Below are 25,951 nucleotides of genomic sequence, written 5' to 3'. Positions count from 1 at the left end.
TTTATCTGTTCACTTCCATTCATTTTCAATGACAGCTGTCCGACTGTCCGTGGAGCACTCAGAAGCGTACGTATCCAGAATATTTGCATACGTTTTGATGGACAGAAAGTTGAAGAGGGATGAACTTTTTCTGGATGGACGTATCGGATGGTCGGATAGTCACTGTCCGTTTAGCCAATCAGAGTCGAGGTCTCGAGAGGAGGCGTTCCGAGATTTGTTTCAACTTTTCAAAGAAGATGGCGGCCGAGGCAGTGAAGGAGGCTATAATTAATGCTGTGTACACCATCCCGCTGTTGTACAACGTGATAGTCAGTGTCACCGTCTGATTTCACCATCTAATCTGGTCGTTCAGTGGCATTTTATTGCCACATAAGTAACGTAGCGCACAGAGCTAACAGCTAGCTGACGCCAGCTTTCTTCTTCTCTCGGTTTATAGGCGGGTCGCTGACACCTTCAAGGTGCTTACCGCCACCTGCTGTACAAGTAGGTTACTTGTACATGCAACGGACATAAATCTATCCGTCTATCCGTTCTGTCCATTTTCTGACGGATCAGTGTGGCCAAGGCCTAACTCATGTTGTTGTCTTCTGACTAGATCATTGCTTGTGTTGTATAAAGCTCAAATGTACGTTGCTTTGGATCAAAGCGTCTGCTAAGTGAAATCATAACATTGTAACATTGTTGTAACATTATCATATCAACTCTTTATTGACAGACACATAGGTCCAATAAGAAGACACACAAGCAAGAAAAAAAACAAACACTACATTTAAAACACAAAAAATAAAACAATCAGAACACTACAGTAAGGCACTATACCAGTGTTTCCAAATGTACGATTGGTATTTCACACTACTAAAACTGGGTTGAGTCAGCAGCATGATAATCAAATTATGAGATACATTCAAACGACAAATAAACTTAAACGTCAGATTTCTCAGAAGAGCATGAAAAGTGCACACTCCTACTTCACAAAACAATTGACTGGCACTCGACCATCTGGGTTTTCTAAGTAGAACTCTCATACAATCATTATAAGCAACCTGCAGCTTTTTAATGCTTGTCTGCTTATATTTTACCCACAAGGGGGCAGTATACAGAGGAGTGCAGTAAGCTCTGAACAAGTTTATCTTGACATCATTAGAACAGAAGTCGAACTTCTTCCTCAACATGTTGGCTTGAGCATACAGCATACGCCTCTGCCTGTATAGGTCATCATCATCACTCAGTTGGTCAGTAATGATGTGACCCAAATACTTTGTTTTATCACACACTGTCAGAACCTGACCTGACAGATAGAATGAAGGAAAAGAAAGGTCCTTGTCCTCTTTTGTTCTACAGATCATGATGACACTCTTTTTAGCATTATATTTCACATCACATTTTACACCATAATCAGAACATATATTCAGCAGCTGTTGAAACCCAGCACTGCTAGGAGACAGGATGGCCAAATCATCTGCATACATAAAATGATTTATCAGAGTGTTACCAAGCACACATCCCGTTCTACAGTTGCTGAGCTGTACAGAGAGGTCATTCATGTATAGATTGAAGAGGGCCGGGGAGAGAATCCCCCCCTGTCGGACCCCATTCCCAACCTTAAAAGGTGCAGAGACTTTATCGCCCCATCGAATCTGCATGCTCTGGTTAGTATACCAGTAAGACAAAATTCTAATAATATTACCAGGCACGCCCCTCTCTTTCAACTTTGAAAACAGTTTCTGATGGTTGACTCTATCAAATGCTTTTGACGCATCAATAAGTCCAACTAAAACTGATGAATTCTTACCTTTATACATACCAATCACTTCTTTCAATGCATAGATACAGAGGTCAGTACCATGCTTAGCTTTAAAGCCAAACTGATTGTCAGTAGTGATAAGAAAAGAGCTTAAACGATCTAATAAAATTCTCTCTAAAACCTTAGAAATGATACTAGCAAGTGCAATGGGCCTATAGTTGTCCATGCTTCCCACCTTACCTGCCTTGTCCTTGATGACCGGCACCAGTGTGACGGACAGCATGGAGTCAGGCAGCAGCCCATGTGACATCAGGCTTGTAAAACAGATGGCAAGCAGGACCGCAACCCTGGGGCTGGCATGTTTTAGATGCTCCGCAGTGATATGATCAAGGCCACTGGCTTTGTTATCAGCCAGCTGAGATATTGCCTGAAGCACCTCACTCGCAGTGACTCCAACAGCCTCACTATTGGGGATGCTGCCTATATTAAAAGGGTCACTTTTGACACAATTAAAAAGTGCAGAGTAGTGCTGCCTCCATATCTCAGCTATGTTATCAGCTCCAGCTACACCCTCAATTGTACATGGCAGCAGCGTACTGCCTCGGTTCAGTGCTTTCACCTCTTTCCAGAAGCCAGTTACATTGCAGCCAAGGAGTTTCCCAGCCAATGAGTCTGCTCTCATAGTTTGCTCATGCCGAGTGATAAATCGAATAGCAGATTTGTACCTAGCATGTGAGAGCTTCTTACGGTCAAGTACTGACCCATGTCTAGGTCTGCCTGCCAGAACCCAATCGCTGAAAGCCTCCTTAGCTGCAGTGTAATGCGCAAGAACATGTTTGTTCCAGCCTGGCTTTCCACTGGATTTCCTGTTAGAGTGTGTAACATAAGGGCTGCTGGCCTCACACAGGGTTTTAACTATGCCGTCATACATAGCACAGAGGGCTTTTCTGTGAATTAAATCACAACAGTTAATATCAGTGCACAGAATTGCATCATGTGGTAGAGACACATTATTTAAAAGAGCATCAGTTCTCCCATAATAAAACAGGACATCCTCATCTGTGAGTTTAGACCAGTCTAGTTTGGCCCTCAAGCTATTAACCTCCTGGGTCAGCTCAGGGAGACTGTCCAACTTAATATCTAAGATAAAAGGAATATGGTCACTCATAGAGGCCTCATACACAATCTCCATTGAGCATAAAGTGGCGTGTGCATCAGCCGTACTAACACAGTGGTCGAGCCATGAAGTTGTGTGCCAGGCTTCACTGATGTAAGAATAGCTATCACACACACACACAACATTGTAACATTGTTGTAACATTGTTGTAACATTGTAATTGTGAGGTGTAATGAGTTTGAATTGTGAGATAATTTGTACATGTTTCTTATGTAAACATTAGAATAAATCTATAGCTGTCCCTCTTTAGTTGGGGGCCCCAGGCAGTTGCCTAGCTTTGCCTGATGGTATGTGCCAGAGCTCGGCTCCGGCTCATACCATTGAGTGTGTGTTGGGGGGGGGGGGTTGCAGACATACTGTATCCTGCAACAGCACAAACTATCAAGATGCCTGCTTGACAACAAGACAGCAAGCCCAAACTAAGCTATGCACATTAGAAACAAGCCGGAAAAAACAAAACCCACAGCTACCAATATTTATGAGCCACTTTATAGAAAAACAAGCCCAATGTCGCTTATAATAAACGGACTTGGCAACTCTGGTCTGTGTGTGTGTGTGTGTGTGTGTGTGTGTGTCACCGTGCCTCAGGCCAGGGGCCTCTGTCTCTATACAGCCCCTCTGTTTCCTAAACACTGATTGTTAGATAGAGTAGCATTAACGACCACACACAAACGCATGCACGCACAACCACGCGCACACACACACACACACACACACACACACACACACACACACACACACACACAAATGCACGCGTGCACACACACACACACACACATGCATGCACGCACGCACACGAACACATGCACACGCACACACAAATGCACGCGTGCACACGCGCACACACACACACACGCATGCATGCATGCACGCACGCACCCACGCGCACACACACACACACACACACACAAATGCACGCGTGCACACACACACACACACACACACACATGCATGCACGCACGCACACAAACACATGCACACGCACACACACGCATGCATGCACGCACGCACACACGCACGCACGCACACACACACACACACACACACACACACACACACACACGGAAGCTTTTCACATGACGGGACAAAGATGGCCGCCGTTTAGCTAATGTTAGATGAGACTTCTTTACTTGTGGGGACTGATCTGATCCAGGCATGCTGACATCAACTATTTATATTTATAGACTTATATATATAATAATAATAATAATATATATATATATATATATATATATATATAAGTATCTTGGGACTGATCCAGGCATGCTGACATCAACTATTTATATTTATAGACTTATATATATAATAATAATAATAAATATAGCCGCAAGCGGCGATGCGGGGTCCAAGCTTCCGGTGACTTGGGGGGTATATGTCAGATAGTGCACATTTATTCAGACTTGGTATGTGCACAAGTAAACAAAGTTTGGTTGAGATCCGGTGACCTGACGGTTTCCAAGCAGTACTAGTAGTAGTAGTAGTAGCAGTAGTAGTAATAGTGTTGGTAGTAGAGGGAGTGGTAGCAGTAGTAGCAGCAGAAGTACTAAGAATAGTAAATGGTAAATGGACTGCATTTATATAGCGCTTTTATCCAAAGCGCTTTACAATGTGCCTACATTCACCCATTCACACACCGAAGGCGGCCAGCTGCCACGCAGGGTGCTGGCACAGCCATCGGGAGCAATTTGGGGTTCAGTGTCTTGCCCAAGGACACTTCGACGTGCGGACTGGAGGAGCCGGGGAACGAACCACCAACCTTCTAATTAGTGGACAACCCGCTCTACCTCCTGAGCCACAGCCGCCACTAGTAGCCAATAGTAGTAGTAGTAGTAGCAGCAGCAGCAGTAGTAGTGGTGGTTGGCTGTTATAGCGCCACCATCTGGTGGATTGGTGTAATTTTTTCCTTTGAGTAGTGGGTGATGTCTTGAAACTTGAAGTAGTACTTGGATAGAAAGCAGTTTTTGTGTACAATATCCCTTTAAGTATCTGGACAGAAAGTGGTATTTGGGTAGAACATACTGTCAATACGACAAGTACTTCTCTGGCTCTGCAGATACATATAATATGGTCTACAAAGTTAAATACAACAGTCTGGATAGCTCACTTGGTAAAGCTCATGACTTATGCTAACTAAAGACTATTGTGGCTCAAAGTTCAAACCCCATGTGGGATGAACAATTTTCAACTTCAGACAGTTAAGTCAGTAATAGTAATTAAAACCCCACATGTTGCCTCCTTATTTTGCGGTGTTTCATGAACTTTTTCAATATCTTGGAAATGTTAGCTGGAGATTGCATGGCTGTGTTCAAGAACGTGTTTTGCAACAGGAGAGGTTAGTTCTTGTCTCATGATGGAGCTTTTGTGTTCTGAAATCAGAATTTTCAGTTGTCATTGAGTCTTTCCCACACACACATCAAACCATAGGGCATAGTGGCGTCCACTACAGAACGTTGATGGTTTTATCCCTGAAATTGCTTTTGATGACTATAGCCAGCACCCTGCATTGCAGCTTGTCATGCAGTCCATTTACCATTAAGGACATGTCTGTATTACACACATAATCCACCACTTTACATTAAAAGTCTGCCCTGAATGGAGGTGTTTGAACTAATTGGTGTGGGTTGTGCTGTTACAATGGAACTAAAGTAAAGGTAAAGTCCCACTGATTGTCACACAATGTGTGAAATTTGTTCTGCGCATTTGACCCATCCCCTGGGGGAGCGGTGAGCGGCAGCGTGCGCCGCGCTCAGAAATCATATGGTGATCTAACCCCCCAATTCCAACCCTTTGATGCTGAGTGCCAAGCAGGGAGGCAAATAGGTCTTATTTTTATAGTCTTTGCTATGACTCGGCCGGGGATCGAACTCACGACCTCCCAGTCTCAGGGCGGACATTCAGACCACAAGGCCACTGAGCTGGACACATGAGTGACAAGGATAATTCAGATTTAATTCTCTTTTTGGACCTTTCACATCTGAAGACACAATAATGTATTGGAATGTTTTTCCTTTCATATATCTGAAAGAAGGCTCCCAGCAAACACAATTACATCATGATGATGTTCTGATATCATCTTTCAGTGACGTCCAGGACTAGGCCAAATCACAGCCGATTTGGGGATCATTTAGACATCTACACAGGAATGTCAAGAGGACGTCGAAATATGACGTTACCATAAATAGGCATATTCAGTTATTCTGCTATGTACACAGTGTGTATTCAGCAGCGTTATACATAATTATATTCAGATTAACCTTTATTCTACATTTTCAAAAAATAAAACAGTTACCTGGCCGTGGTTTGAACCCAGGACCTCCAGCTTTGGTGTCTGCTACTTTACCCCTACACCATCCTTCCACAGCAATGACAAGGCACGGATATAACCTTATTATGGCATAAACTTGTTTTTATTCAAACGTGGGTGTCAAGTCTTTGTGGATCGGGCATTACTGTGTGACATCTAAACCAACTATGTATTATGCTACAGCAGATGCAGAACCCCAAAACACATTAACCCCACCCAAAATGCTACATTCCAACTTCCAGTAGTAGTAGTAGTAGTAGTAGTAGTAGTAGTAGTAGTAGTAGTAGTAGTAGTAGTAGTAGTAGTAATAGTAGCAGAAGTAGTAATAGTAGTAGTAGTAGTGTTGGTAGTAGTGGGAGTGGTAGCAGTAGTAGCAGCAGTAGTTGTAATTGACCGGTTAATGAGTTGTGGGCAATTTAGTGTTGGCGTGTGTTTCATTAAAAGTTTCGAGATTTAGCATTTCAAAACGGTTTCACGTATCCAAAATCCTTTACTAACCTTAGGTCGGGGTAGTCCATAGATGGCCCAGAAAAAGTTTTGTGTGATTTGGCCAAACGGTCTAGGAGGAGCTCGCAAAAGTAGGTTTTTGATCAAATTCAAAATGGCGGAAAATCTACCACGCAGAAATGGGCGTGGCCTAGTGGGTTAGATACATGATGCTCCAGGGAAACCAGTAGATGTGGAATTTTGATTCTACAGCTCGCAGTTCAGAAGTTATGGACCGACAAACGTGAAATTGGCTGTTATAGCGCCACCATCTGGTGGATTGGTGTAATTTTTTTACTCTGAGTAGTGGGTGATGTCGTGAACCTGTGTGGAAAGTTTGGGTGATGGGGGGTGTAAGGTTTCTGAGATCCACACACTTTTAGGGCAGGAAAAGAACAAAAGTAAATACACAAAAGTTTAAACATTTATCATTTCAAGACGGTTTCACGTATCCAAAATCCTTTAATAACTTTGAGTCAGGTAAGTCCAGAGATGCCACAGAAAAAGTTTAGGCTCATTCAGGCAAATGGCCTGGGAGGAGATAGCAAAAGTAGGTTTTAGATAAAATTCAAAATGGCGGAAAATCTAGGCACACGCAAATGGGCGTGGCCTATATGGATAGATGCGTATTGATCCAGGGAATACAGCCGAAGTGGAATTTTGATTCTACGCCTCACGGTTCAGAAGATATGGACCATAACGCGAAATGGTCTGTTATAGCGCCACCATCTGGCCGAATTGGGTAATTTTTTGTTTCTGAGTAGTGAGGCACATTTACAATCTATGTGCCCAGTCTGGCTATGCTGAGCCTTACAGTTTCTGCTGTACATACAGTTTTACCGGAGAAGAAGAAAAAAAAAAAAAAAAATCGGAACAGATACAATAGGGATCCACGCACTTCGTGCTTGGACCCCTAATAATATATATATATATATATATATATAAGTATCTTGGGACAACTCTTTTGTATGAGATTTAATCTTCCAAATTAAATGATTCTATATCAATTGATCAAGAATGGGGTGGAGTTGGAGTCTTAAGGGCACAGTGATTTTTGCCTGGAGCGCTTTTTGTGAGGAGAAATAAAAAGCTGATCATGATAAAGTCACCTGATGTTAGCTTAGCAGCTGCTAGCTCACTCACCAGCTGGTTAGCTCTTCTAGCAGACAATACTACAGTCCCTCCAGGAAATTGCCCTTTTGCGATCGCAAAAATAATTACTAATGTAAATTCAACCGATCTCCGCAATATTTGCTTGCAATTTTCCCAAATTCCCGTGATTTATGTGCAAAAACCGCAAAACAGAGTCCTCAACTTGCTATTTTTGCCAGTTCCCGCAATTCTACCGCAAACATTTTTCACCAATTTGATTGCAATTGTTTAGAAAACTTTTAGCTGCTGGTCGCAGCTAAAAATCACATCAAACCTTGCCATTTTTGAGAAAAGCCGCTGCAAAATGTTGGTGTTGCTATGGGAAACGGCCGTCGTCTGGTCAGCTGAGAAAAAGCGATTCACGTTTCTCAAGCAGCGCTTTTCTGTAGCGGTGCCTTTTGCGCACCTTATGGCCGCCTCCCATTGCTTTGAATGAGGACAAGGTGCTGGCAGCTCTGTGACACACTAGGGCTGGCTTAAAAAAACACATCCATATATCGATATTGAATCGATATTCATTTGAAGGCGCTGTATTGGATTCATAAAATCCAATATCGATATTAATAAGGTGACGTCACACACACGGACTCTCATCTTCCCCACACGCAGCTGCCTGCCCTTACAGCAGACTCTGCAGTAACGTTAGTTAATGAGCACATTAACATGCACATTTTTCTCCCATAGTGTAGGTGACCACATGTGCAGAGACAATAATATGGACTGTTGATAACCCTGGCTGAAGTGTGCGTGAAGTAGCCTACATAACGTAAGCTGTGAATCATTCTTCGTGAATAGACCTTCTCACTTACATATTCTACCTAATGCTGTTATGTGGTTTGTTTAAAACGTTAGCATTAGGGATGCACCGATTGCCATTTTCTTGGCCGATTCCGATTTCCGATTTTTGAATAGTCTGACTTGCCGATACCGATTTTTGCCGATTCCGATTTTTTTTTCTAAAAACAACAATTGACAGCTTACACAAACGTTTTTGTAACTTTGTTTAAAAATTAAGATTCATAGAACAATTCTTACATCTAATGGGGATCCAAATAAACAAATAAACAATTCTTATCATTTGCATGAAGTAGGACCTTCTCACTCAAACACATCTCAAAATAAAAGTGTTCCAGGTTAGGCTACTGGACAGAGCTTTTTTGTGCAAATACAATGAATACAAAAATTAAATTAAATCCAATAGCCTATATCCCACAGCTATTATGCATTTACTTTTCCAAAAGAAAACAGGTGCAACAGAACATCAAAATGATCCATGGACAAGGAGTTTATAGCCTGGCTCCAGACCAGTCCTCTTGAGTAGAGGGGAAATGAGTTTATGAGTTACAGTAACGATCTTCAGTCTGAATATCAGGCGGAGTTTACACACAGTCCGAAGTTTGGTATGCGTATTTTTATCTGCCATCCGAAAAAATATCGTCACGCACAGAAAACGTTGCACACTTGTGAGTCCGATGCATTTTTATTATTATGTCCGTCGTTCTCATGTCGTTCTATTTGCAATACGAAACAAATAGTCTCTCCTGTATCCACGTCACGTTACAACATGACTTGACAGGCTGAGGCAGCAGCGCTGATGTGGAATGGAAAAGCAGGTCGGGGACTGGACACAATGCTCGCGTTCACCTCGCCAAGCCGGCTGTGCGCGGTGGCGGGTTGCTGGAGCACCGCTTCCCGGGGAGAGAGAGCAGAGAGAGAGGGGCCGAGGTGAAGCGAGCCGCTCTGACTGGACTCCAGCTGAGCGGGACACGGCCGCACCTCTGTCTCCACGGCTTATTTTCGACTTGCATGTGTGACAAACTGCGAGCTTTGTCTACTTCACTGACGGTGAAAAAAATCCACAACGAGGAAGGTATGCTGGCGTGTGTGGTGTGGTGGCTGGGTGCCTGTCTCGCTGCTTTGGGGTGCGCGCACGTCATGTGAAAATCGGCTCACAGAATCGGCTATTTAGAGTGACCGGAACAGATCACCGATCGAGGCCGATCACGTGAAAATCGGCCATTTCCGGTCACGTGCCGATCGATCGGTGCATCCCTAGTTAGCATAATGTTAACTACTGTTAGTTGCAGACGGTCTTGATCACATTAGCTCAATTGACTGTTGAAATACTTTATAGACGCAGGTACCTCAGTGTTGTTCACCGCACATGTCGTTTTTACACCATTTCTTCTTTCTCTAGCTGCTACACGCATGGGCTGCATGTTGACCCATGTGAAGCTAGCAAACATAAACATCACAACTTCCTGTTATAACTTTCAAAATAAAATAACATTTGAACTTAAAGACTAACTAAACAATCATTTTGAAGCTTTGAATTCTGCCCACAGCATATTTTTGAAGAATGCAATACTGTCAACATTCCGGGAGGGGGGTTGGTCCTTGCCATTTCATTTTCAACAGTCCTCGTGAATCGGAATCGATTCATGAAATTTGAACCGATACCACCCAGCCCTATGACACACTGACATGTCCTCAGCCCTATGACACACTGACATGTCTCTCTCTCGCTCTCTCTCCCCGTGTGTGTGTGTGTGTGTGTGTGTGTGTGTGTGTGTGTGTGTGTGTGTGTGTGTGTGTGTGTGTGTGTGTGTGTGTGTGTGTGTGTGTGTGTGTGTAGTTTGGTAGATGACCGCTGTGTGGTGGAACCAGCTGCTGGAGACTTGGAGAATCCTCCCAAGAAATTCAGAGGTATGTGTGTGTGTGTGTGTGTGTGTGTGTGTGTGTGTGTGTGTGTGTAGCTTTGATCATCAAAGACTGCTGTCCGCAGAGAAGTGCTGCTGTCTGAGGGTGTCACACACAGACACACACACACACACACTCTCTGGCGGCCATATTGGAAGCCGTCGGCTCTGTGAACAACTGAATAAGAGATACAGACATGTTTAGGTAGCCTACCACAGTGTATAGAAATACGGAAAGAAAAAAAGGAGAGAATGAGGCTTTGTTTAGTTGGAATTAGAGTTCTTAACGGTCCTAATCAATCGAACCCGACCCGACCCAACCCGCTTGAGACATGGACCGAGCTCACCTCGCCCGCGGTGGTCTCATAGAACACTCAGCCCGAGACCGACTCAGCCCGGCCAAAAGAAAAGCAGTTATTAGACCTATAGGACATTATAAAAAATGTGCCATTAATTACTGTTGGCGCAGCTCAAATACAATTTGAGTGTGTGTGTGTGTGTGTGTGTGTGTGTGTGTGTGTGTGTGTGAGTGTGTGTGTGTGTGTGTGTGTGTGAGTGTGTGTGTGTTACTGCTATAAATGTTTTTCAGCTTTCATGCTATGCTGTTATGGACGGTATGCTTATTCCCTTTTGGGCTCTCTCCTGCATCTCCGCTGTAGCACTGCTGAGCTACTAGAGCCCTACCGATATATCGGTCCACCGATATTATCAGCCGGTATTGGTCAATAACTAGTGGTCGGGGGGGATCGATACAGCGTAGTATCGTGACATTTTGTGGGCAATATATCGTATCGTATCGAATGCCAAGTATCGTGATATTTTATTATACAAACTGTCAAGTGCATCATGCAACATTTAGGACAGTAAATCAGTCTGTCTGCTTGACAATCCCATTTTGCTGCAATAAAAATGATTGAAGTGAGATGAACAGACTGGAAACTTGATCTCGTTAGATAAAACAAATGTTGACAAAGTTTTTACCTTTGGGGACATCATTTCCAGTTGAGAAAAGGTAATAAATCACAACATATCACAATACGCAATATCTCGCAATACTATTATCGCAATATCACAATACTATCGTATCGTGACTTAAGTGTCGTGATAATATCGTATCGTGGGACATCAGTGATTCCCACCCCTACCGATAACCGATATATCGGTATCGGCCGATATGTTGGCTGATATTGCCGATATTTTTTTATTTTGTATTTTTTTAAGTTATAGACATCATGTTGTGTATATTTGATCTTTTTTTCTTAACTCAAGTTATATTTTATATTTGTTCTATTTGTGTTTTTCTATTTCTATTTATAATTATTAAATTCCCAATTAAGTTTACTGTTTCATTGCATTGATGTCATTTTGGACAATAAAGTTTATTGATAAGCTGTACATTATCCTACCTACATTACATATCTCAAGTAGGGCTGTCACGATTCCTCGAGTACCTCGAATAACTCGAATAATTAAAATGATCGAGGCCAAAATGATTCGCCTCGACACGGCATTTAGAGAGTAGAGACTGTGTTTCTCACGGACGCTTACTGGTGTGGCACAGCGCTCTTCCGGTGTAAACACGTGAGAACACATGATCGCAGACAGACCAGAGAGGCAGAGCTAATAGCGAGCGGACCCCGCAAAATGGAACGAGGCGGCGGAGAAAGCAGACAGGAGGAGTCGGGAAGGGAAGAACCAGGGCCGACAAAGCGGCCGAAACTGTCTAAAGTGTGGGACCATTTCACGCTGAAAAAGGACACAAACTCAGTGGTGTGCAAGTACTGTAAGACGATCCTTGCATATCACAACAGTCAATGCTTCAGCACCTGAACCGTAAACATCCAGTCTACGCATCCACCAGCGCATCTACGTCGAGCGGAGCAAGGTAACGTAACGTTAACTATACACAACGCTAATGTAAATGTATGCTAATGATTGCTACTTGATAAGACTAGTAGTAGTTGTGCTGCTGGCTTGCCACGTTGCCAATATGACTATTAGTAACTGCATTCACGCTGCATTTTTTTGATGTGGCTTGCCGTTTTCTGTGAGAAATACAAAGCTCAACCTAACGTTAACGTTAGCGGCTAATTTAACAGCGTTGTGTGTGTGTGTGTGTGTGTGTGTGATCACACTAGCCTATTGGTGTGTGAGAGAGAAAGAGAGAGTGAGTGTGTGTGAGAGAGAAAGAGCAGCAATGTGCCTCATGCAGCTGTAAGGTAAATGAAGGATGTAAACTAGCTAGTAAGCCATTCATTCATATTATTTAATGGTTGCTGTACACTGGAAGAACTCAAACGTCAGGTTGAAAAGATGAATGGTGCCACTGCCAGTTCTATGCAATTTAAAAATAAAAATTTTGTTTTTTCTAAGAAAGAAACCAATGTAGTTGTTTATTTGAAGAGATTTATCTTATTTTTTGGTGTATATTTACGATAAGCCTTTGAAAACACAAAAAAGGGTTCTTATCCGATTACTCGATTAATCGATGGATTATTCGGTAGAATACTCGATTACTAAAATAATCGATAGTTGCAGCACTAATCTCAAGTAGTGCTGCAACTATCGATTATTTTAGTGAGGAGGCGTTACAGTGACCCAGCCTGAGGTGATGAAGGCTGGATTACACGTTCTGCGTCAGAGGAGCTGAGATATGTCCCCCTCAGCTGACTGAAGCAGAGCTGTTTTGATTCTCTCAGTCTGTCTGCAGAATCAACCTGAATCAGAAAGGACATACCCATCATACCGTGTGTCGTTTGCACAGTATGGTCGTAGACGCCAGCGCCGTAACTAGGCTTTAGTGTGGAGTGAGGAGTGAGGTCCAGAACTTTGTTCTGGTAATGGAGCGCGGCTTATTTCCTGCATTCCGGGACAAGTGAAGTTCACAGCAAAATGACACCTCCGAACACAAGCCAAGCTATTCTCATGGCAAACACACATGGGAGATGGAAACACCTTCTCAGATTGAGCTGGCAATTTGTTGTGTCTGCTACGATGCATTGTGCTGGTGGTGTGAAGCGCTGCCTGACTGGCCAGACACACACGCTCGCTCTGATGATCCTGCACCAGATCACATGTTGTTGTAGACACACTGATGATCCTGCAGCAGATCACATGTTGACACACTCTGATGATCCTGCAGTAGATCACATGTTGTGGACACACTCTGATGATCCTGTAGTAGATCACATGTTGTGGACACACTCTGATGATCCTGTAGTAGATCACATGTTGTGGACACACTCTGATGATCCTGCAGTAGATCACATGTTGTGGACACACTCTGATGATCCTGTAGTAGATCACATGTTGTGGACACACTCTGATGATCCTGTAGTAGATCACATGTGGACACACTCTGATGATCCTGTAGTAGATCACATGTTGTGGACACACTCTGATGATCCTGTAGTAGATCACATGTGGACACACTCTGATGATCCTGTAGTAGATCACATGTTGTGGACACACTCTGATGATCCTGTAGTAGATCACATGTGGACACACTCTGATGATCCTGTAGTAGATCACATGTTGTGGACACACTCTGATGATCCTGTAGTAGATCACATGTAGACACACTCTGATGATCCTGTAGTAGATCACATGTTGTGGACACACTCTGATGATCCTGCAGTAGATCACATGTTGTGGACACACTCTGATGATCCTGTAGTAGATCACATGTGGACACACTCTGATGATCCTGTAGTAGATCACATGTTGTGGACACACTCTGATGATCCTGTAGTAGATCACATGTTGTGGACACACTCTGATGATCCTGTAGTAGATCACATGTGGACACACTCTGATGATCCTGTAGTAGATCACATGTTGTGGACACACTCTGATGATCCTGCAGTAGATCACATGTTGTGGACACACTCTGATGATCCTGCAGTAGATCACATGTTGTAGACACACTCTGATGATCCTGCAGCAGATCACATGTTGTGGACACACTCTGATGATCCTGCAGCAGATCACATGTGGACACACTCTGATGATCCTGCAGTAGATCACATGTTGTAGACACACTCTGATGATCCTGCAGCAGATCACATGTTGTGGACACACTCTGATGATCCTGCAGCAGATCACATGTGGACACACTCTGATGATCCTGCAGTAGATCACATGTTGTAGACACACTCTGATGATCCTGCAGTAGATCACATGTTGTGGACACACTCTGATGATCCTGCAGTAGATCACATGTTGACACACTCTGATGATCCTGCAGCAGATCACATGTTGTGGACTGGATCCTAAAGTCTTGTTGCACCCAAAGCCTCTCTCTCACGCCACCCTTAAAATGCCTTTGCACAGTGACTCCCACAGCTGTCTTGTGCCTGACTGTTGTTTCCAGTGTAGCAGGTGACTCAGGGAATGTGATGACAGTTTTTCCCACTCATTGATGGATTTGTGGCACACCGCTACAACAGGATTTTGAGCGCCACAACACAACATTACATTACATTACATTACATTATGTCATTTGACGCTTTTATCCAAAGCGACTTACATTAACACATTTTTGTCAGCAGTAGAGCAATCAACTATGCAACACAGTCTGTGACAACTACAACTTCTGAAGGAACAGTGGTACAAGTTTAGTTTAGTTTAGTTTTTTTTTTTTTTTTAGAGAAAGAAGTTAGATCAAGAAGGGCCCAGATGGAGCTGAAAAGGTGAGTCTTTAGTCTTTAACGAAAGATCGGCAGTGATTCAGCTGTCCTGACCGAAGGTGGAAGCTCGTTCCACCATTGAGGTGCCAGGGACGAAAAGAGTCGAGATCGGGATGAGCGACTTTTGAGCCCCCGTAGTGGAGGAGGGGCGAGGCGTCCTGCACTGGTGGAGGAGCGAAGGGAGCGGTGAGAGGTTTGGAACCTGACCATATATTGTAGGTACAGAGGAGCTGTCTGGTGGACTGCCCTGTAGGCCAGTACCAGTCTTGAATTTGATGCGTGCCGAGATGGGAAGCCAGTGAAGGTCCCGGAAGAGGGGAGTGACGTGAGAGAATTTGGGTTGGTTGAACACCAGACGGGCTGCAGCGTTCTGAATGAGCTGAAGCGGTCGGATGTCGGTGGCAGGTAGGCCAGCCAGGAGCACGTTGCAGTGGTCCAGGCGAGAGATGATAAGTGACTGGACCAGGAGTTGAGTCGCTTCTCTTGTGAGAAAGGGACGGATTTCGCGGATGTTGTAGAGGGAGAACCTACAGGAGCGTGCTGTAGCAGCTATGTTGGCTGAGCAAGACAGCTGGTTGTCAAGGATCACCCCAAGGTTCTTAGCTGTTTGGGAGGGAAGCACAGTGGTGTTGTCGATGGAGATGGAGAGATCTGCGAGAGGGCAGTCTTTCCCTGGGAGGAAGAGTAGCTCTGTTTTACCAAGGTTGAGCTTGAGGTGGTGGGCAGACATCCAGTCGCCAATGTCTTTGAGGCATGCAGAGATGCGAGCCTCGATTTGAGTGTCGCCTCGATTTGAGTGTCTCCATCAACAGATGCTGATGGAGTTTCCCCCCATCGCAAAACTCCACATTAGTCTGGCGCCGCAGGTCTCCATAACTGGGATAAACCCTCCCCTGCTCTACTCTGCTCTCCCATTGGAGCGACTGTTTCGGTGGCAGCCGGATAACCGCTCCCGGCTTAGTACAAGCTCTGTCGTTGGCTCCGACCATGTCAATCAGAGCGGCTTCCACTCCCTCCTCCCTGTGTGTCGCTGTAAATAGTGCCCTGCCGCCACAGTGAAAACAACAACGCTAACTAGCTAGCAAGCTAACGGCAGAAACCTACACGCTAGCTCGTTGCTACATGTTGAAAACGGCAAGTTGGATTGTTGGAAACGATTTTCCAACGGCACTGCATAGTTATATAAGCAATAGTTATTAAGCTATTCAGATCGATTGAATCAATCTGAATATAACTATTACAATTTGTTGCATGTCTTGTATAGGGCCCTGACTATAGAATCTGTTATCATTCATTATTCTGTTCATGTTTGCCTTACACATTTAACACATTTAACACACACACACACACGCACACGCACACGCACAGACACGCACACGCACACTCACAGACACACACACACACACACACGCACGCACGCACACACACACATGCACACGCGCGCGCACACACACACACACACACACACACACACACACACACACACACACACACACACACACACACACACACAATAAGTCATTTGAGAAACAGTATCATGTTCTGTGAAAACCAGGATGTGCCTGGAAAGAGTCAATATTGACCTCTCTCTCTCCCTCTCTATTTACTACTCTCTCTCCCATTGACACTCTCTCTCTCCCTATCTCTCTGTACCTCCCTCTAGCAAGGATTTGGCGTGTTAATACCATTGTCTGTTTACACTGAATAGGCATCTCCCCCAAATATGTCAACATGTAGCCACTTAACCTTCAGGCCATGTAAACACAATCAGGTGTCTGCAACACAGCCAGGACAGCACAGTCCAGTCAATCAGGTGTCTGCAACACACATGACTGACTGATTCTTTTGAACAGGGATGGGCAACTTTGATGATAGAGAGGAGAGGGCCACAACAAAATGTCCTCGCTACCAGAGGGCCAGATTGTGACCGTGCACTTTCACCTATAGCCTACTGTAACACCATCACTCCCAATTATAGCTGCTAATTTGATGAAAAGGACCGGTAATCCAAGTTTATTATACCAACATTTATATTTTTCATATTCAAATGTACTAATTCTTCCATTCAGATGACACCAGAAACTTTGCTCTAGCTTTAAAACAGCCCGCTACAGAAATTTGATGGGGTACATCACCCAAATATGTCATATTAATCATATTAGTAATGTTGCATGTGCAATGTGCATTAGGGTGCATCAAATTGCAATGCAAAAATGAAATCTCAACATATCAAACTGTCTGGGGTTGCATTTTGTTATGAGACACATAAAAATGACTTTTGCAAAGTTTTGGGAAAATTGATTGAGATTTAGGGGTGCAACACAGCATGTGAAAAATACGAAAATCTGCCTTTTTGGGTCAAGGCAAATTTTAGAAATGCATAGAACAACATTTTGAATAGAACAAGATGCATTTATTTTTTAACAGAACATTTGAATTTGAATAGAACATTTATTTATTTGAGAACATTGAAGCAACCATTGAGCAACGACTAGAGTCCTAGTCCTGGTCCAGCTTGCGCTTGCAGCTGCGCAGTTTTGGCTGTTTAGAGCGGTCATGCTCCACTGCCTGCAGTACATTCTGCAGATGCTCCTCTCCCCTGGCTGCTGCCACGAAGTCTGATGTGAGTTTGACGCCACGCTCGGCGCAGTCATTCACAACATTGATGGCACGTACATTCACCGCACCCATCTGGAATTCCGCACTGGTAGCCCAATCCTCTACATCAAGCGAAAGAAACGCTGGATCAATGTGCAGCTGATACATGCCGAACCAGCAGTCTGGGTTGGCGAGGTCGGCCAAGCTGGTGGTCGGCGAAAGGGTTGGGAACTTCGGCTTGCCGAAACCAGTGGCAAAGCGGAGCTGTGGGGCTCGCATTGGGACATCAGCTGGCTTGTGCTCTAAGATGGCATTTGCAAGTGCGCGCCGCTCGCCAACTGGCACCTTGGTGCTGAAGAGTGCCAGGGGCAGCATCTCACCTGTCAGGTACCATAGGTGCCGCTCCAGCGCCTTAATCGCTGATGCTGTGATGCCCTCGTCAACAGACTTGTAAGCATACAGGTGGCGGTAGAGTGTGAGATCATTCCATGCTGCATCTACGGCCGTGTCGCAGGTCAGCCACCACGTTGCGTAGATGTGCGTGATAAAGTTGGCAAACGCCCGAATCTTCAGCACCTGCTGCCGCGTGGTGATGGTGCCCTGAGGAAGCAATGCAATGTGCTGCTCCATCAAGGCCAGTTTGAGTGTGTAGAGCAGCTTGGCCATCCATCGCGGCTTGTGCAGTGCTCCCGGCCGTTGGAAGGTAACTGGAGTGTGCGCTGGACCGTCTGCACCCAGATACACATGACACAGCTGCACGAACTCACGGTAGTCACCTCGCTTGTAGTCAAGCACTCCTGCAGCACACTCAATGAATTCACCACGCAACTTGACCAGGAACGGTGGTTCGGCGGCGTCTGGAATGTAACGGGACAATGGGTCACTGTCCTTGTGTGGCACCAGGTTCCAGTCATCCCGCAGACGTGTAAACAATGTAACCTCTGGCGAGCGTGACGTCTCCACCTTGAGGTCAGTGAAAATGTGGCTGAGGAGCACCTCGCCAATGTGGTGCCGACACCCAGACCAGAGCAGTGGTCGACCCATTGAGAGCTGAATGGCGATGCAGGCTGCCTTGAGATGCGGTGGTGTCAAATGCCATGTTGACAACCTGGTCAGCACAGCACCACTCCTGCAGCAGCTTGCACGTCAGCCGGGCGATGATCGTTCCACATGCTTCGTCTGTCCCCTTCATGAATGCTGGCACACCGAGCAGTTTGAGCCGCTCCGCATCTCCGACCACCACTGTCAGACGCTCCTCTAACTGGCGTACATTGTTGAGCATTGGCTTCACCTTACTGTCCCAGTGTAGGGTGCACATGGGAGGTGGTGTCCACTGCTCGTGCCGTTCCTCACTGATTGCCTCCAGCACGTGGCGGCGTGCTCGGTCTGCTGTCACGTAGGATGTAGAGATCTTTGCCGAATTACCACCTGACTCCTCGATCAGGCCGCGCGTGAAGGCAGCCTGCTGCATTGGTGTGATCTTCAACCGTGTAGCCAGTGACACAAGACTCGGCCGGCTGAGGATGTTGGATGGAATGAAGGCTGTGGTGCCAGTCTTCTTATACTCGCGGGTGGGTGTGTCCTCAGCCGGTGGAGCAGCTGTTTCATCTGCGTCACTATCCTCATCACTTTGGCTTTCCAACACCGCCATGCTGGACGCTGCAGTCATCTTCTGCTGCTCCTTGTTATGGTATGCCTGCTGGGCTGTTTCACGCTCCTGACGCCGCTTCACCTTGGATTGCAGCTTGGCATCAAACGCTCCAAATGTGGCCACTCTGTCGCCCTTCATGCTGGCCAGGAAAGCAATGTCCTCTGGATTGTGGATCATCTCCTCTGCGTTTGGAGACCACAGCGGGAATGTGGCATCCAGCCTGTGCTCCATTGCGTCCACTAGTTGAGCTGTAGCCTCACTGCAGCGCCTGTCCTGCGGAATGAACCGTAGCTTGTTGTTAGCGTCGACAAGCGCCACCATCTTGTCGCATGCTCGACGATCGCTCACCATCGGGATATTGGCCTTCCCATAAAATGGCCGCACCTGCTCCAAGACGACCTTGGCCGCCTCGAACCGTGTCAAAGCTCCCATCGAACCTGGTCGCTTGGTATGCAGTTGCATGTCACTGTTATACATCATGCACCTCAAGATCTGGCGACCACTTGGTAGCTTGGCGCCAGTGATGATGCCATCTCCATCAGTGATGCTGGCACCCAGACCGAAGATCAGGCTGCGGCTGCTCGTGCGGGAGCTTGAAGGCGGCGGCGGCATTTTGTGAGAGCTGGATCCCTCTGGCAGGTGTAAAGTAATATAATGTGAAATGGTGTAACCATGAAAAAACACAAAATAATATATTATTATATTAATATATTATACAGGTACTCATCAACGAATTAGAATATCGTGGAAAAGTTACTTTTTTCCCATAATTCCTTAGATTCCATAGATATTCCATATGATTATAGATCCATTACACTCAAAGTAAAGTATTTCAAGTATTTATTTGTTTAAAGCAGCTACGAGCAACTTTTCACTGTTTCATTGGGTTGTTTTTGGCGCCCCTCTCTGAACAAAAGTGGTACTGTTTACTGTCGTAAAACTCCTGGCTTCTCCTCCTCCTGCCCGGCTCCCGACAACATCACAACACTCCACGCCTCCATTCTCTCCTTTGACCAGTGAATGAATGAAAGATGCTCCAAGTTTATTTTTCATTTTTTCAAAACCCTGCTGTTTCTCAGGATGCAGAGCGACAAGGTAATCTACCTATTTTTTGGCTACGTAATAGATTATGTCAGACGAGGATGTTGAAAAGTATTTGGAAAAACTAGTAAACTTTGTTACAGTCGCGTTCATAGTTACTGTAATAGCCAAACATTAGCACCAAGTGAAACTCTTTAGGGCACTCGGTAATAGTAATATTGTCGAGAAAGCTAACGTTATCATCACCATTGTATCTTAAAAAACGTTGATACAAGAGGGTAAACTAGGTTTACCAAGCTCTTTGTGAAGAGGCTGAGAGTTTCTCCCAATTTCAGATCAACTGTAGGCTAAATATATCTGCGGGTAAATGGCTTCCCCAACCGTGTAACGTTACGTTATATACCACTAGACTCATTGATTGCCAACAGCAACATGTGACGTATTTTGGCACGGTTGAAATGGCAAACGAAAAAGTAGCGTTATCAATCAAATCTGTATTACAGTAAATGCAGCCTACACCGTGACATAACTGTATAACTCCCAGGTAACGTTACATCACGTTAGCCTTTTGCATCCATCATGCCGTGGTGCTATCTACCAGGCATACAATGGAACATACAGTAGGCTTCATTTATAACAAAAGCATACACACATGGTGTTGATTGCATTGGTCGATAGCTGAAATACAGTAACAATGAGCTCCAGTTAGCCGACGCATGGTAGCATACAACGTAAATAGCAAAATCACGTCCTCTACAGTATTTCAGAAATAAAATATACATATCACATACCTGTCTAGGAGGAAAACAGCCACTTCACCGTCTGTTTTGAAACCCTTCATATCCCGAAATTCTCTCCCATCTGCAGAATGCGCGACCTATGTTGATGCGTGTTTTATCGCGTGATTTATCATGCGTCCTCTTGCGTTCTCTTTGTTGGTCGGTACGGGGAATAATCTTCCTTTTTTTCTTTGCACCGGCCACGTAATTTGCACTGGCGACGTAATCATGATCTCGCAGTTCGGCCATAACCACAAAATAACTTCCAAACAAACTGTTAGAATATAACGACGAGAGGTGTTCGCGAGAGTAGCTAGCCCCTGGTTGTAGCTAGCTGGCGTTCGCTTGTTTATGGTGCGTTGCTAGGCAGAGCCGGCGGAAGCAGGGAGCTGCCGTAAACCGTTTTGTTTCACTTCCGGTTGTAGACGGTCCGGGTGTAACATTAATGAAGCAGACAGAGACTCTATAAGCACCAAGAGAGCAAACTCCAATTCACACGGCTTTGGTCTCAGCTACTATTATAGGTAATATGTGATGCATCAATATTATAATTATACTGTTTAATAACAATAAAAAACAATCAAAAAGTTGCTCGTAGCTGCTTTAACTTTGCATACGTTTGGCTTCCAGCTCATAAAAACCCCCAAAACAGTATTTCAACAAATTAAATATCACATAAAAAAAGTGTATTTTCAAAACAGAAATGTCGATCTTCTGAAAAGTTATGTTCATGCCTGCACTCAATACTTGGTCGGGAATCCTTTTGCTTTAATAACTGCCTAAAAAACGAACTTTTCCATGATATTTCCACGATATTCTAATTAGTTGACGAGTAATAATATATAATTTTCAATCATGCACCTTGAATACATACCTTTAATATAGGGCTGCTTCAATTGAGAGACAACAGATGACAGGACAGAGAGCACCAACAGAAATGGCTGCTGTATGTTTGCTCCTCCTCTGTGTTGTGTGGACCATCAATGTCACCCTCACCCCCCTCCCCCCCACCCCCCGCGAGAAAGATCAACTCTCAAGTTCTCGTGGCCGTTATGTTTTCCCCTCCCCAATGTAACTCCGACAGGAATGGTTATTGGTTATGTTAGGCTGGGGACCCAAAGCAGAGAAAGTTGAAGTTTAGAACATTCTTGTGGGAATGATTAATTTAGCGGAGATTTTTTGGAAGATAATAAAATTGTGAAGGTGAATTCTTTGCCACATGGCTTGCTGCTTCTTCTTTTTTAAACCAAACATTGAAACCTAAGCCCAAAGTGATGGAACCAGAGAATGGCATAAAATGAACCAATTGATCAGTTACCCCCTGCTGCCGAAAAAGCTGATGTGCCGTTGTACTCCTAGATCACCACGTATTGCAAAAATATTTTGCATGTGTTGTTTTTCCATGGATGGTAACACTTTTAGCACCCAGACAGATCAATATTCTGAAAATGTGTATTTTGATGCACCCTAATGTGCATCCGTGTTAGTTCAAATGCCCACGTTAAACAGTATGTGGATGGACAATGCTAACGCCATTAGCACCATGTTCTGGGATGTACAGTAAAATAAAAACACAGATTTGAGTGGTTTAACCTAACCTAACCAAAAACGTAATGTCATTTTTAATTTTTAATTATTTTTGGGGGAGGAGGGGGGGAAAATTGACCCAGGCGCCACACTTTATCTTTATCTTTATTATGGATCCCCATTAGTCATCACCGCAGCAACAACTAGTCTTCCTGGGGTCCACACACAACAAAACAATACATACATACATAACATTGCATATAAAAATACATTCAATGCACTAACATAGTATCACTATCAAATCACAAAAATACAATAAAAGGAATTAAATCCTCAATTTACTGTTAATCCATCTGATGGACCTTAACGGGAATACTGTACTAATTTATAAATATTTATTTAAATTTTTAAATTTTTGACTGTTTATAATTCATTGGTAACTTCTTCCCTAATACCTCATACCAACATTTCATACCTATTCGAATTTTAACCCCTCAAATGCCAGTGTACAGTAAAGTACAGTAAAAAAAAAAAGTGATTTCCCCCCCCCCCCTTTCCATAAAGACAAACTGGGTTTGGGTCTGATATTATGGGCAGGTTGGGGTGTTTTACAAAAGTCACCACTGCAAGATGCCTAGTGTCAAAGATTGGCAGGAATGATGTCACAATACATATGACATCACTAGCCTATGACATCATCAATGATGTCATGAGATGATTTTTGGTCAATAATATGTCACTGATGACATTACTGATGATTTCACAGACATTGTGACATCATCAGTGGGTTTTTGTATTTTTTGTGATTATTTGTAAAAATAGTATTTTTTCATATTTTGAGCCAAAAATCCAAAAAGCGCATGTTTTGGACTACCAGCCATTTTCCACAAAACACACAAACGAGCTTTAGTCCAGCATCCATCCTGGTCTAAAGGCTTCAAATCAGTAGTGTGGACTGTCAAATTCAGTTTTCTAATATTTTCCCATCTTTGGCATAGGAATCAGTTTTTTTTACATTTCATGTATGGAATTGATTGCTATGCCAAAACTGGGGGAATATGGGGAAATAGGCAAACACAGTAGAAACTACAATTTTAACCGCTTGAGTCAAGGTGAGATGTGTAACATCAAGGAAATAATGATTTTTTGAAAAATTTGCTGGAAGTAAAACATTTTTTTTCTTTTTGTGCAAAATTAACATTGAAACCAATGGGACAACTATGCAATGGACTTTGAGACCATGTAACTCCCCCAAAGTTTGTACCAACTCCAAGGTTAGATATTAAGGTCAAATTTCAAGGTATTTGGTCCAGGATGCCCGCTGAAACAAATGAAATAAATTAATTTTGTAAAAATTTGCTGGGAGTACCAATAGAGTGTTTTCAATGGAAGTCAATGGGTCCATCAGATGGACTAACAGTAAATTGAGGAGTACTTTTGAAACAAGGTCTTAGGATCGTAGAAAGATGATAGATATGATTGATTTTTGTCAAATACCCCCCAAAAAATACCTAGCCTTAATTTCAGACCATTTACTCAAAAAATGTCGAAACGGCCCATACGCGACTGTAGGAAATATCCATCAGATGGATTAGTAGGGTACAAGGGTTGCTGTTTTCAATTTCTTTTTAAAACTTATCTTACTGGTAATCTGTGTTAGATGTACTGGCAATTTGTTCCAATGTGACATGGCTCTACAGTATATAACACAGTTTTCTTCTCTGCATTTGTTTTTGGTAATGGCAGTGTGAAATTTTCCCTACAGGCATGTCTAGTATTATAATTGTGTCGATCATAAGTGCATGTTAGTTGTGAATACAAACAGATAGGTTCTCTTGAGATATAGGTATTCCTAAGAAACAAGATCAGGCTGCAATCCAGTCTGTCTTCCACCTTCAACCACGACAGCTTGGTATGCATCCCTTCCACACTGTTTCATAGATGTATTTTCTAATACACATGGCAAATCATTTGTAAATATGGCGTAGAAGAGGGCCCCCAGGCAGCTTCCCTGTGGAATTCCGCACTGTAGTGATTTAAAGTTGGACAGGGTACCATTAAACATAACACATTGCTGTCTATTACACAGATAGCTTTTTATCCAGTTAACAGCTGCAGTTCTGAATCCATATTAGGGATGTCAACGGTTAACCGTTAATCGATTAACCGTCGCTAACGTCGTTGTTCGGTTATTGCTGTCGGTCTATCAGTTAATATTATTATTATTATTATTATTATTTTTATTTTTATTTTTTTTTATTTTTTTTTGGACACGTTTTTTGAGTTTCCTTGCAGATTTTGCACAGTGTTTTGCATCATGCAACTATTTTGTTCAAATTTTGTTCAATTGTTGGCAGCAAATCGAAATAGGCTATATTTTGTTTAAGTTTTTATGCTGCAAAAGACAGTAGGCCTAATGTGAAAAAATCAAAAGAAATAACAGATTGTTGTTGTTGTAATGTTTACATAAACAGGAAATAAAGCTCTCAAAAATATATTTCCTTGTCATCCATATAAGAGCCAGAATGATTTTGGAATGATTACCTGATCAAAATGTGGCAATAAACTTATAAATTTCAGCAAAGCCAACAAAATAAAGGCATAATTCTAACACAAAAAGCATTAACATTTCAGCATCTAAATAGACACGCCTTGTTTGGGCATGAGCTCATTGAGTAAATAGACACACATTTTTTTTTTTTTTAATATTAAAAAATTATTAATTAACCGATAGGTTAATCGATTATTAGCGTCGGTTAATCGAAAGTGAAATTAACCGAAAATTGACATCCCTAATCCATATGCAGTTAATTTGATAAGCAGCAACTCATGATCTATAAGATCAAAAGCTGCACTGAAATCCAGCAGAACAGTGCCCACCATTCACTTCCTGTCAATTTGTTGTAACCAGTCATCTGTTAATTGTGTTAAAGCAAGCTGTACATGTAGAATAACCCTCCTTATATGAGGAGGTTGGGTGAGGTCGGGGGCCGCATGTGCCCCCATGGGCGCCAGTTGCCCACCCCTGTTTTAGAAGCTGGTGAAGAGAGGGTGGATAATATAATTGGTACCTCCACTCTCTGACCCTTAACAAAGATGTCAGGG

At 43.5% G+C, this 25,951-nt stretch overlaps 1 protein-coding gene across 1 annotated transcript in view; it reads left to right on the top strand.

The window, feature by feature from the left end:
- itpr3 (inositol 1,4,5-trisphosphate receptor, type 3) overlaps positions 1 to 25,951 on the top strand; it is a gene marked incomplete at its 5' end in the record, with an annotated part of 192,045 nt that overhangs the window by 25,451 nt on the left and 140,643 nt on the right. The window contains one exon of the mRNA XM_083657123.1: positions 10,499 to 10,569. Within this exon, the coding sequence (XP_083513249.1) occupies positions 10,499 to 10,569 (71 nt within the window). The remainder of the gene's footprint in view (positions 1 to 10,498; positions 10,570 to 25,951) is intronic.

The sequence above is a fragment of the Poromitra crassiceps genome, assembly GCF_964638095.1.
Source record: "Poromitra crassiceps genome assembly, chromosome: 20".
Taxonomy (NCBI): Eukaryota; Metazoa; Chordata; class Actinopteri; order Beryciformes; family Melamphaidae; genus Poromitra; species Poromitra crassiceps.
This window is presented reverse-complemented; position numbering and strand designations above follow the sequence as displayed.